This window comes from Hipposideros armiger, unplaced genomic scaffold (genome assembly GCF_001890085.2).
Source record: "Hipposideros armiger isolate ML-2016 unplaced genomic scaffold, ASM189008v1 scaffold_507, whole genome shotgun sequence".
NCBI classification, from domain to species: Eukaryota; Metazoa; Chordata; class Mammalia; order Chiroptera; family Hipposideridae; genus Hipposideros; species Hipposideros armiger.
This window is the reverse complement of record NW_017731857.1, coordinates 1,035,932-1,048,464: the sequence shown is the minus strand read 5'-3', so window position 1 is coordinate 1,048,464 and position 12,533 is coordinate 1,035,932. Positions and strand designations below refer to the sequence as shown.

Genomic DNA, 12,533 nt, shown 5'->3' with positions numbered 1-12,533 from the left:
CCATGGGTACCGTATGTAGCCAGCAGCCAGCGTGAGCGGCCAGCAGCCACAGTGAGCGGCCGTCCAGAAGCCGGCGACTGATCTGCCTCTTCCGGGAAGAGCGCAATGATGGTGCCAACTTGTGCCAGTGAAGCAACGTCCTCCACAACTAGACTAAAGAACAAAACAACATCTGATCCCTTCTCCCAATTCCCCAGCGCTGTTCCAATTCCCCAATAAAAATCTTAAAAAAAAAAAGGCTCTGTCTTGTCCAAGGGGTCTGAACAAATCAGTGTTTAAAATGGGGGAGAAAAGATTCTTATTAAAAAAAAAAAAAAGATTCTTTAGCCTCTTGGGAAAATAGAGGCACAAATTTCTGCCATAACACTCACTGTTGCTATGACATTGTGAGAAATATTGGTATGCATTTGCACATGATTGGCATTGCAACTCTAAGTTATTGCTAGTTTGTCGTAGTCATGAAACGAAAGGAAAGAGATGACCTGACTGGCTGTGATTCCTCAGCTAACGACAGGGGTCAGCTGACAATGTCCATCATGCTTTGGGATCTCTTTTCACATTGTCATCTAGTTTCTTCTAAGCATACTATGGAAAACCCTGCTTAGGATAATTTCCTCTAAGTGGGCGTCCTAGAGGAAACTATGTACATTTTACTGACAGACAAGAGTGTGAATTTCATGACATTTGTTTAATGTTAAATATAAATATTTCCATTTCAATAGAAAAAAAGACACGAGAGATTTTCATTCAAAGTCCTTAAGTCATCTTGCATGTTAATGTGTAAAAATCACTTTATTAGCAGTAAGAACCAGCTGTGCTAAAGGTATGTGGTTGGTTATATTCATGTCTGTCTGTCCCATTATATTGTGAGTCCCCGGAGGCTAAGAATCTTCTTTCTTCACTTTCGTATCTTCCCCGCAATTCCCAGCAGAGAGCCTGACATAAATGCACAGTATAAGTTGAGTAGATTGTAATGGATGTTATCTGTTATCTGTTCGTAACTCAGCGTTTTCTCTTTTATTTCTTTGTACTTTCTTGAGTCAGATTTGACAAGAGTCCTGCATGAGTCTGAATATTGCATTCATCATAGGAGACGAGGCCAGATCATGCATCTGATATTTTTTAAACATTATTTTGTTTTGCCTGAAAAAATAAACTTTCACCTGTGAAATTTTTAATAGAAAGTAGCATGCAGCAGTGAATACCGTGCAAGCATGGATGCCCCATTGTGAGCTTCTAGAACGCCTCGAGTTGAAAGTGGCAGGTGTCTTGCTGTGTAAACAGGGGCCACGGGGCAGTGGGCAGCATCATGGAGCTTGGGGTTCTTTGAGAGAATCTCTCCTAGTTCTTAGCAGAGGTGGAAGAATAGCTGGAGACATGCTGCTTCAATGCTCTGCACATTTCATTTAATAAATGGGATTTCTGTGATTCAGCGAGGTGAGACAGTCTTGGACATTCACAGTGGGGTCCCCATAGCTTTAGCATCACCTGGGGCTGGTTAGAAATGGTCTCAGGCCCCACCCAGACCTACAGAATCTGTATCTGCATTTTATTTAACAAGCTTCCCAGAGGATTCTAAAGGAAGAGACAGCTTGAAAAGCATTAAACTGTCTACACACACATCCCACCCAGCAGATATGGGGACAATGCCAATTAAATTTCAACCTGCATCGGCCTGTTCAACAATGACATCACATGGAACATGACTTTCTTCTGTTCTCGTGTTGCTCAGAGGCCCCTCTGCCCACCCAGATCTGAGAAAAATTGCTTGAATGTTTGTCAGTGCCTTTTGTGTCTTCTAGCAGAATGCCCTTCCCTGCACTTGTCATTCTTGCAAGCTGCTTAGCAGTTGTCAAAGATGATGTTGTAACCTGCCTGGAAGCTTGTTTGAGCTAATGTCATAATCCTGTTGACCTGCCAAGCCCTGTAATTCATTACAGCTAAACCTGTTCGTATTTATGCCAATTATGGGTGGGGAAGTTTTGTCTGTTTCATGAAGATCTACTGTTTGGACTTGTTAGATTCTGTGAAGCCAAGACAAGCAAGTGATTATTTCCTAAATCATTCTGTATATGGAATAAAGTTTAGAAATATATAGTATACCTAAATATCTTTCTAGTTAATAATATAAAACCATGCAATAATACCTTATTATATCATCACATTAAGAAACATAATACCTGCCTTATTTACTTTTTTTTAGCACAATACTGCCATTAGAGAGAATACACAAAAGAAAACAAGATAAAAATTGTAATTATTGTTGTATGGAATATGCATTTCTAATTACCCAAGATAGTTATATGAATAAACATTGAAATAATTACCTACTTGCTAGAGTATAATCTTTAAATGGTAAAATCATAACTTTGCCCAAATATAAAATGAATAGGTGTCAAAGATTCTATTCAACTCATTAATTAGTGAAGGAACCAGTAAGATGTAAAAAACTAAATACTTAGACAGTTTAATAAAGAAATGTGACATTAAAATTGCTTGGTTATATACAAAACTGGTTACTGTCCCACAGGGCCACAAAGTGTAACCATTGGTGTTATCATTTCAACTGAACAGAAATTATTCACATTCCTACCAAACAGAAATCTATCAGCTGTCACTTCACTAAGTCTGAGACCTTTAATCAATAATAAACAGTGAATTAAACAAAGTACTTTCCCTTCTGTAATCCTTGGGTGGCTTTTGTCCCATATGACATTGAAATATTTTTTGCCTTATATTCAAGCTTTATATAATTTAACACACTTACAGAAAACCTATTTTTGTTAAAAAAAAAATCAACCTGATTTTTAATGACAGTTTCTATGTGCTGAGTTTCCAAGAGGGTGTCTATTCTCAAAATGCAGACGGTGAAAGCTCGAACGCTTTTTTTCTCCTTCATCGAGTTATGACTGACCTTCAGGGAGCTTTCAAAAAGTCTTTTTTGAAGTCTTCTCTTTATAACTGTAGCTTTCCATGCCTAGTCCTAGATTTGTGTTCAGATATCTGAGGTGGCTCAGAGAACAGTCATGACACGGAAAGGAGTGGCATCAGTGACAGGGGGCCACTCAGAGCCATGAATACCAGGAGACCCTACTGTTTAAATTCACACCACATGGGAGGCCAGGGAGAATCTGCTTCCTGCTTTTAACTGATCCCTCTGGACACTGTTGTGTTTCGATAGGAAATTAATATTTTTGAATTTACACATTCACTCTTCCCTATCCATACGCTAATTACATGCAAGATTTGTAGGTTTCTCTCTGTGATCATTTACATTCATATTCATGAACAGTATGGCTTCCTTCTTGCCATTTGGCTTCTGTTGAATCTCATAGGCATGATTATCAAATTGAATTAATTGTGAGCTCGCATGGAAAAGAGTAAGTATTCTGAGTGTGTTAGCTAGGAAGCAGTGACTGGTCAATCACTGAAAATTATTTTCTAGAACAATTGTAGGGTTTTTGGTTTTGGGGAGTTGTTGTTGATGATGTTGTTTTAGTTTGTTTTACTGTCAGGATCTGCTCACGTTCAGAGCATTCACTGCATCTGCAAAAAGTGGGTCTTGGCTTTTGCTCTGCTCCTGGCTTCAGCTCCCTCTGTGAAGGCAGCCAAGGGCAGAGAGGGCCCTTCACATTCTCAGCAGGGGACCAAGCAGAGGGGAAGATGCCAGAATCATAGAGTTTTCGGCATAAATAGTTCCAAGATCTGAATGCATTCCTTCCCAACAATTGAATGAATGGGTTTGCGCTGGCCCCTTCTTTCTAGTTAGCTAATCTTGTGTTGTGTTGGTCTGCTCAAAAGCATTCTTCAGGGACGATGTCTGGCGATAGAATGTAAATTTGTCGCTATAAACTGCATATGGGAATGTGATATAGGGTCAGAATCTACAAATGCTGCGAGTTCTCAGGGTTCGGGCCTGCTGTTGAAATATCTAGAGATGTTTACCAAAAGGAGGCGTGTTTTTGTTTGGCTAAGAAAACCCCCCCCCACTATTTTATATGTTTATATAAGCACGCACTAAAATTTGTTCTGATGCTTGAGATAGCTCTAATAGCATGCTTTTCTACACACTTTAGGTAGCCTATCATTATTATTGTTTTCTGTAATGAGATATAATAAATCTCAAGCTTTTATTTGAATGCTTTTTTATAACTGGAAATGATAATCGATACAAAAATCAAAGGGATTTAGACCTTTCTGCATTTTAACTTTGTAAAATGTTAATTTTGGGCAATGATTTTTTTCAAATAATTTAAAAGGCTTCATTTAAATCATGGATGGTAAATTCAACGAAAGTCGATTATATTTCAAACAATGCGATCTGTATAGTGGTGCCAGCAATGCACCTGCTGTGCCTTTGTTTTAAATGTTATTTACATCATGGAGGAATATGTTCATTATCATATAGATTCTTGGGGGCAGTTCACTTTTTTGGCATGATATGAAAATTTATAAGCATTAGTTATTTCTGTTTTTATCTATTTTGAAACATTCTGATTTTAACATCCTGGATTTCTTGTCCTTGATTACATTTTATTATAAAAATAATAGAGTTGACTGTAGAAAATTTAGAAAATAGTGCAAAGTATGGAGAAGATAATCATCATCTATAATAGCCAAACAGAAAAAACTACAACATTTTAGTTTATTTCCTTCTGATAGCTTATCCATACATGCAAATATATACTATGTAAAATTAGGACCATCCTGGCCTGCCGAGTGGCTCAGTTGGTTAAGAGCTTGCTCAAGAGTGTGAACTCTGAGCAACAGCGGTTCGAGTCCTGGCCCGAGCTGAGCTGTTGCTGAGCTGCCAACAGGTGGCAGGATGGCTCAGCTAAAAAAATAAAATAAAATAAAATTAGGATCATACTTTCGGTAAAGTTTGTATTTTCCTTGATATATCTCACTTATGGTTGGTTACTTTGAAATAAAAAAAAAGAGGTTGCAGAAATGTATGTTTTCTAATGGAAAATGTCTATGCTGTATTATTAAATAAGAAAGCAGCGTGCGTTTTTATCTCATTTTTTGGTGTACTCTGCCAGATACACCAGAGTAATCACCTCTGGTGCAGTTCCAGAGAAATCACCTCCTGATTTCAAATTTGCCAAAATCAAAACAGCAGATCCAATTCCAAAATGGAGATTTGGTGAGCTTTTAATAGTTTCTGTGAACTTAGTAGCTTGAAAAAATTCACGTAAAAAATTGTCCTTGAATGTTCAAGCACTACAGTTCTTATTTGTAGAAGTTGTCTAGAATAGTTTTGTTATTAGAAACTTAGAGGCCCAAAGTAGAAGGCTCATTAGCGATGGCTCAAGCATTTTCCTTATAAAAATACCTAAAACGTCTTTACTACAATATCACCTTTTATGGCTGAAAATACAACTGTGTGGCTAGAAGGAAAGAAACTCTACACCAGCAGCGATGTTGACGAAAATTACCTTCATCTCAAAGGCTGGGGCTGTGGACCAAAATAGTCTAGTCTCCTGCTGCATTGAAGATGAACAGAATCCGTTTATAAAGACTATTCCAACGAATGCCTGGGAATTTGGTAACTGCCAATTACAAAGGAAGACAGAGGGAAGGAAGGCAAATTTTCTTATATGTATGGAACAATGGGTATTATATATTATGGATACTCAGGATAAGAGAAAGACATCGAATTCTCTCAATGAGAGAATGAATGACTGAATGTCTCCTACCTGTTAGGCATTACATGAGGAGCTTGGAGGAATAATGAAAATATGCAGAGAACTCACCCTTACTGATTGGAGTTTTATAATCAACACGGGAAAAGCATGTGAACTCGTAAACCTGCAGCAAAGGCAACATAAGGAAAGGGCCTTCTCAGTGATATTAAGCAAGTGCCTTCACGTTCAGTTCAAGGAAAGTTTATTTCCAGCTGTGGGGCTACATGAAAATGCTTTTGAGCTGAGTCTTACGTGAACTGATAAGATCTTACTAGGTAACGTGTGCTGTACATAATAGGAGTGCAAGAACCATGGTGATCAAAATTCCCTAGGCATGCTTAGGGAAAGAAAGTAGACCTACTGACTGGAGTGGAAAGTTCAAATTGGGAAGCAGTGAGAAAACCCTGGAACAATAGCTTAAATTAAGCCCATAGCATGCAGGATTGACTCTCAATCAATAGGCTGGTGTTTCTCAGAGTTTTCTCTTTAGGCTTGCTACATCAGTATTTCCTTGGGGTGTTAAAATGCAGACCCTAGAGCTATACTGTCAGCTCAGAATCAGAGGACAGCCACCTGGAACCTGCATTTTCAAATCTTCCTGGCTGACGCCAGTGCACACCACATTTGGGGAACACCTGCTATTGAAACAGCCATCAGGAATGCAGTCAGTGGATGCTTTGGGGCAGGAGAGTGGGAGGCAGGAGGTGAAATGAAGGTTTGAACTCTGATGGTAGGAGCGGGAGCTTGTGAATGAAGAATGGAGGGGGACTGTGGAAGTCGTGACTGGCGGGTATGGGTGGTGAGAGCAAGAGGAAGGAGCAGTCAGATATCACCATCAGGACTCTGGGCTTGTGAGCAGGGAGCCTGGGGTGCCGCCAACAGAAATTCGTGTCATGTTTGAATTTCCCTGAGCTCCTGCAGGATCACCCTGAACCTCTAGCCCTCTGGAAAACTGTGATTTACCCCCCAGCCCTGACAGAAGCGTCCCCACACAATATGTCTGGAGTTTTCCAAGGGAATCTCACCCCCAGCGCCCCTGTTGCTCTGTCTGATGACCCGGTGTCAGGACAGTTCTGCTGGGTCCGTCCCTCTGCCCAGGCTGTGCCCTTGGGCACCTCGGTCTTGCCCACGGCACTGCTGGCCCAGCAGCTCCCTGACATTGGAGTAACTGCCCCCAGCTGCTCTAGGAGATGCTGCTGTCACTCTGAGTACTGCAGCCCCTGCCCGGGGTCAGCGCCCTTTCCTGCTGGTCTGCACGTCACCAGCATCTGCAGCTGTCCTGCCAGGCAAAGCAGGTCCATGCCCATGACTGTGGTTCAAGGGCCATAGTGAACCATACAGGTGCTCTGCCTTTGTCCTGCCAGGTGGTGTCAGAAAGTGCCCGCGTAGGGCACTGTGGCCTCGGGTACGAGAAACAATGGATTCTTCCCTTTGGAGAGCCCTCTGCCAGAGGGGTTTCAAAGCAACATGCTCCAGCTCTGTGTTTTCTGGACTGAGGCAAAATGGCCCTTTCATCATCCTCTCTGAGTCACTTAGGACTCAGACATGAAGTCCAGTGGGGCTGCCAGGAGACAACCTGAGTGGCAGGATCTTCTGTCCCGGCTGGGAGAGGAGACGCTATTTTTGGGGTGTTGAGCTCTCTTCCCACCCTCAAAATGCATGTTCCTTTAAAGCACTCAGGCAAAATACCCTCAGGCCTCGGGTAGGCCACCTCCTCCCCCCTTCACCATGTGTGCCCAGTCCCCTGCAGAAGACACTGCCAGGCTCACCTGGGATCCCCCACTTCATATGGGAATTCAAAGACAGACCCTGTTTGCAGAAGGAGAGACTGAATTTTATTTTACCTAAATTGTTTAAGGAGGCAATAGATTTACATGATATGAAATTCAAAAGGCACATAAGCGTGCTGTGTATTCAAGTAAAAATGTATCTGTGTGTTCTCCCACCTTTTTTTAAATGGAAGTGGTAGTGTTATTATACATGCTGTTCTGCACCCTGGTTTTTAAAATTCTATGTCAGAACCTCCATATCCTACTCCACTGTGTGACCATACCGTGNCCAGCACAGCATGGTTGTTCACCCAGCTTTGCATCCTTTGGAACTGGTTTCTTGCCAGCCCCAAGCAAGTGCTTGTTTTAGGGGCAGGCGCATTTTCATTCCTCATGACAAAGTTGTGACTTGTGGAATGTAGGAAACTCCTTTTGCTGTGAGGTTTGGTATCAAACAGACACAGATCGTCAACATCTTCACTTTTCTGTCTTAAAAAAGGAATAGATTTGCTTCGTATAGATTTGCGTGTGACAAGTCCTATGGTAATTTGAATGCCATAGACAAGTGCCTCCCGACGCTGCGGGGCTGTTTCAGTTTCCTGACGCAGAATCACATCATCTTCCTGATTTCCTTAGAGACGGTCAAGGCCCGACCTGATGGGTGGAGTGAAAAACTTGAGTGTAGACCTTGGGCATGTTCTTACCACACTGCGTTGGTCACAGGGGGGAGAAAAAACATACAGGGCTTTAGCTAGACGCGTAATTCAACTAAACCCTTTGCTGGAGATACTTTGTCAACCCACAGTCTCACTACAATGTTTACAGCATCCTTTCTGTTTACTGGAAAGTCAGAGAGAAGTCTGTGGCAGCAGCGGGAACTAAAATTCATTTTGGGTCTGCTTCCGCTGCTTGCAGCCGGGCTTGTCTGTCAAGCCTTGGCCTGCTGGCTCCTCTGCCTTTACCCAAGGAAGCCCGTTTTCCCGTCGGGGGGCCTTTGGGGGCGGCTCAGAGACTGTCAGGGGTGTGCTGCTGCCTTGTTTTATGACATATGGCAGTCTCTTTTTTCTTTAATAATATAAAGTTATTCTAACCGCTCATAATAAGTCATAACTTGGAAGAGAGCGGATGTGTCAAATGCTTTTGTCGTTTAGAGGACATACTTGGCTGAAGGCAGTTGTGTCCGTTTAAGGCACCTGTCTGCCTTTGGATAAGCTGAACAAAAAAGCCAAGTCAGTACCCAGGCACTGAGGCTGGTGACGTGTATAGAAAACGCCAAGCACAGAGGCAAAGGTTGAGAAGCAAAATTGTGAGCAATGCTCTTTACCGACCCAAAGGGCCATCGCTGCTGAGGGCAGAAGCAGCAGTTCGGCTAGCTGGTTAGTTAGGCTCCTCCTCATTAAAAGGTAAGGACGGTCATTCAACATTCCTGCACGTGTAGGACTCCAGTGCTAGGATAATACATTGCTCAAGCACAAAAGTCACATCTAAGAGATATCTAAGTAACCGCAGGCATCTGGGAAGGTGTCCATCCAACACCCAATGTTGTTTATAGTCTTGCAGCCTTTAGGACTGGTTTTTCGTGGTCCCCTAAGCCAGTGCTATTGTAGGGGAGGCACATCGGAGCCCATGGGAGCGCTGTTGGTAATTGCAGAGCTGGAAACCACAGAGTGTCCATCAACAGAGGACTAGCTGACCAAATTAGACATCCACACAATGGAATATTGCATCATTTACAAGGTCTGCAGGTACTGGGGCTGAAAAAATGGGACGGATTAAGTGAAATGTCATGAGATAGAGTAGGTAAATTCAAAATCAAAACTTGTTGCAAACCAGTAAGTAGAGCCTGACTCACAAACTGTGAGCATGTGTGAAGCTGACAAGGGAAAATGGCAAAAACAACATGCGCTAAATTGTTAACAGTGGTAACTTACCTCGGGAGACTGGGGGCGGAAGGGCAGATTAGCTTGGGAAGGCCTTACTTTATATGTTTTAAAGTAGTGGCATTAAGATTTTTAATTNATGTGAATAGTGCGATCGGTGTTTGCATTTTTCCTACTTTCAACTTTTGGCTCCTTTACCTTTTTTAAACCTGTATTATAAAGCAATAGAAAAATAGGGTTTTCAATGTCAAATCAACCATGTTTGACTCCGAATTCTCCCTGCAGACAGGGAAGCACTCGTTGGCTTACGGCATTCTTTTCTCTCCTTCCTGCAGGATGTGCTGGGTGGCGTCCTGCTCACCGCAATCCTCATTGTCTTCACCCAGCCCGCCTGGACCCTTATTGACCACCTGGACTCGGCCAGCCCTCTCTTCCCTGTGTGTGCCATAGTGGTGCCCTTCTTCTTGTGTTACAACTACCCTGTGTCTGATTACTACACCCCAACCAGAGCGGACACCACCACCATTGTGGCTGCCGGGGCTGGGGTGACCATAGGATTCTGGCTCAACCACTTTTTCCAGCTCATGTCCAAGCCCACGGACTCTCTTCCCGTTGTTCAAAACATCCCCCCGCTCACCGCTGACATGTTACTTTTGGGTCTGACCAAGTTTACAGTGGGGATTGTGTTGATCCTTCTGGTCCGTCAACTTGTACAAAATCTCTCGCTGCAAGTGTTGTACTCGTGGTTCAAGGTGGTCACCAGGAACAAGGAGGCCAGGCGGAGACTGGAGATCGAAGTGCCTTACAAGTTTGTCACCTACACGTCTGTGGGCATTTGTGCTACCACCGTTGTGCCAATGCTGCACAGGTTTTTGGGATTACTTTGACCCTCAAACAGTTGGAAATTAGCCCTCTGGACAAGAGCCAAGACATTGGGTGAGCAAGTCCTGACAACAGATTTTTTTTCTTAAAAAGAAAAAACAGTCCTTAAGTTACGTCCGTTTTGCTGATATCTGTGATAAATGCTACTGCTGTGTGAAAGGGGAAAATGCCTCGTAGGAACCATTAGTCTGTAAGGGTCATGCTGCAGGTGAAGCCAGGCTAAAACCTAGTCACATTCTTTAAGGGTTCCCCACCCTGTCTGTTATTATAATTTGGACTTTGGACCAAGTCCTGGGCTGGCAGGAACTGGGGTTCTGGATCAGGAATGGCCACAAGCCCCACTGGGCTCTGGGAGATGGGCAGCATCTGGAAAACCAGAGGTGGAACATTTCAATTGCCACCTTGCCCAGCAGGGCTTGGAACTTTGGGCTGGGAGAAAGGGTGGCACCAAGTAAAACTGCATTCCTTAGACAGGGTGACTTTCGTGTCATTATGAACAAATTAGGCTGCCCGCCTGGGTGGTAAGAGCACTGCAAACCTCACTGTGAAGCCGTGAAAGACGGGGGCAGAGCTGTGAGGTCATGGGTAAGAGCCAGCGTCTGCCGGTGTAAAGACTGAACATGGATCTGCTCTTCCTTGTCGGTACATTTGCAGGATTCCAGGTACCATTACTACCCTCTTCCGATCCGTGAAACCAGCGGGTGGCCCGCACTGCGCCAGGCAGGTGGGGGTTAACCTTCATCAAAGGCGGGTACCTCGGGGCTTCTCTGTGTCCTGCTCTCTTCTGCTTCAGAGTGTCTTGGGAAGAAGCCCTCTGCCCATCTTCAGCTTTTTCTTTTTGGCTTCCTTACAACCTGGGACGGCATTGTCGCCTGCATGTGAAAGTGGATCAGTCGAAGAAGAACTGGTGAACTTAATCCTTCCTGAGCCTGACAAAGAGGGACTAGACCTCGGGACCTTGCTTGATCCTGTCAAGGCCTCCCTGACATCGCTCCTCCATTTCTCAGTTCCCTTCTGTAATTGTATTTCTCAGCTACTAAATAGAATCAGGGGCTCCCCTTCCATCTTTCCACCTCTTATCTCTTGGCAATTTTAAAGGTAATTAATGCAGGAATATCGTCAGATTCTTTTGGGAAAACAAGCCAACCAAACACACCACCCTTGACACCCACGACAGTGTGTCCTCCTAGACTCAGGAAGGCAGTCGTTATGCAAACACCTGTGGCTTCCCTCTCTAGCCTCCTGTTCAGTTGCTAAGCATAAGTTACAAATAGCAACATTTTCCTTAAAAAGTGAGTGTAAACAATTAGTTAACGAGGTCTCTTTTGTGGTCCGGGGCCTGAGCCACTGAAGCACTGATTTATTATCTTAGCCCATCATCACCACGCACACACTTTGGGGGAGAATCAGCCTGTCTCTCGAGTTAGGGTCTTCACNATGTTTTAAAATATTGCCAAATTTCTCCCCATCAGGGTTGTGCCATTTTGCATCCATGTGATTAAGGGACCGAGTGCCTTTTTACTTATCCTGTTTCATCAACAGAATGTTGTCAACCTTCTGGGTTGTTGTTAATGCTGATAGGTGAGGGGGACATTCTCAGCAGTATGGGGGAGGGGCAGGGGCAGGGGCAGGGGGGACATGTTGGGACCTCTTGGCGTCCAGAACACTGCTTTACACACAGCAGTAGATGCTCAACAATATTATTCAGTTGCAAAAAAAATAAAAAGAGCCAACCAGCTTTAAAATTTTTGTTTTGAAATCTAATTTTTAAATTAACAGTAAAATTGATGGGGGCGTATGTTAAATGGATTTTAACACATGTATACATTCAAGTAACCACCCCCACAATACAGAACAGTTCCATCACCCAAAAACACTCCCTCTTTAACTATCCCTTTAATAGTCGCACACTGCCCCCACCTCTAGACCCTGGCAACCACAGATCCAGTCTCTGTCACTATAGTTATAGCTTTTGGAGAATTTCGTGTAAATAGACCCATACAGCAGGTAGCCCTTAAAGACTGGCTTTTTGCGCTCTGCGTAACTTTGCGATTTCATCTGAGCTGTTACGCACATCAGTAGTTGGTTGCTTTTATTGCTGAGAAATAGTCCATTGTCTGCTTGTAGCACAGTTTGTTTACTCATCCACCCACTGAATGACGTTGTGGTAACTTCAAGTTTTTGGTGATTATTAGTAGAACTGCTGTAAATATTCATGTACTGATTTCTGTGTGAACATGTCTTAGTGTGTCCTCAGCATAGTTTAATTTTTATTTCTTATTATGAGGTAGTTTGGGTACGTTTTCCTATATTTA

At 43.2% G+C, this 12,533-nt stretch overlaps 1 protein-coding gene across 2 annotated transcripts in view; it reads left to right on the top strand.

The window, feature by feature from the left end:
* Positions 1 to 11,648, top strand: part of SGPP2 (sphingosine-1-phosphate phosphatase 2) — a 128,545-nt gene extending 116,897 nt beyond the window's left edge. The window contains exon 5 of one of the 2 annotated variants that reach the window (XM_019667822.1): positions 9,672 to 11,648. In XM_019667822.1, coding sequence (XP_019523367.1) covers positions 9,672 to 10,223 — 552 coding nt within the window. In that variant the 3' untranslated portion in view covers positions 10,224 to 11,648. The remainder of the gene's footprint in view (positions 1 to 9,671) is intronic. The other variant, XM_019667823.1, reaches the window with a different exon arrangement.
* The last annotated feature ends 885 nt before the right edge of the window (positions 11,649 to 12,533 follow it).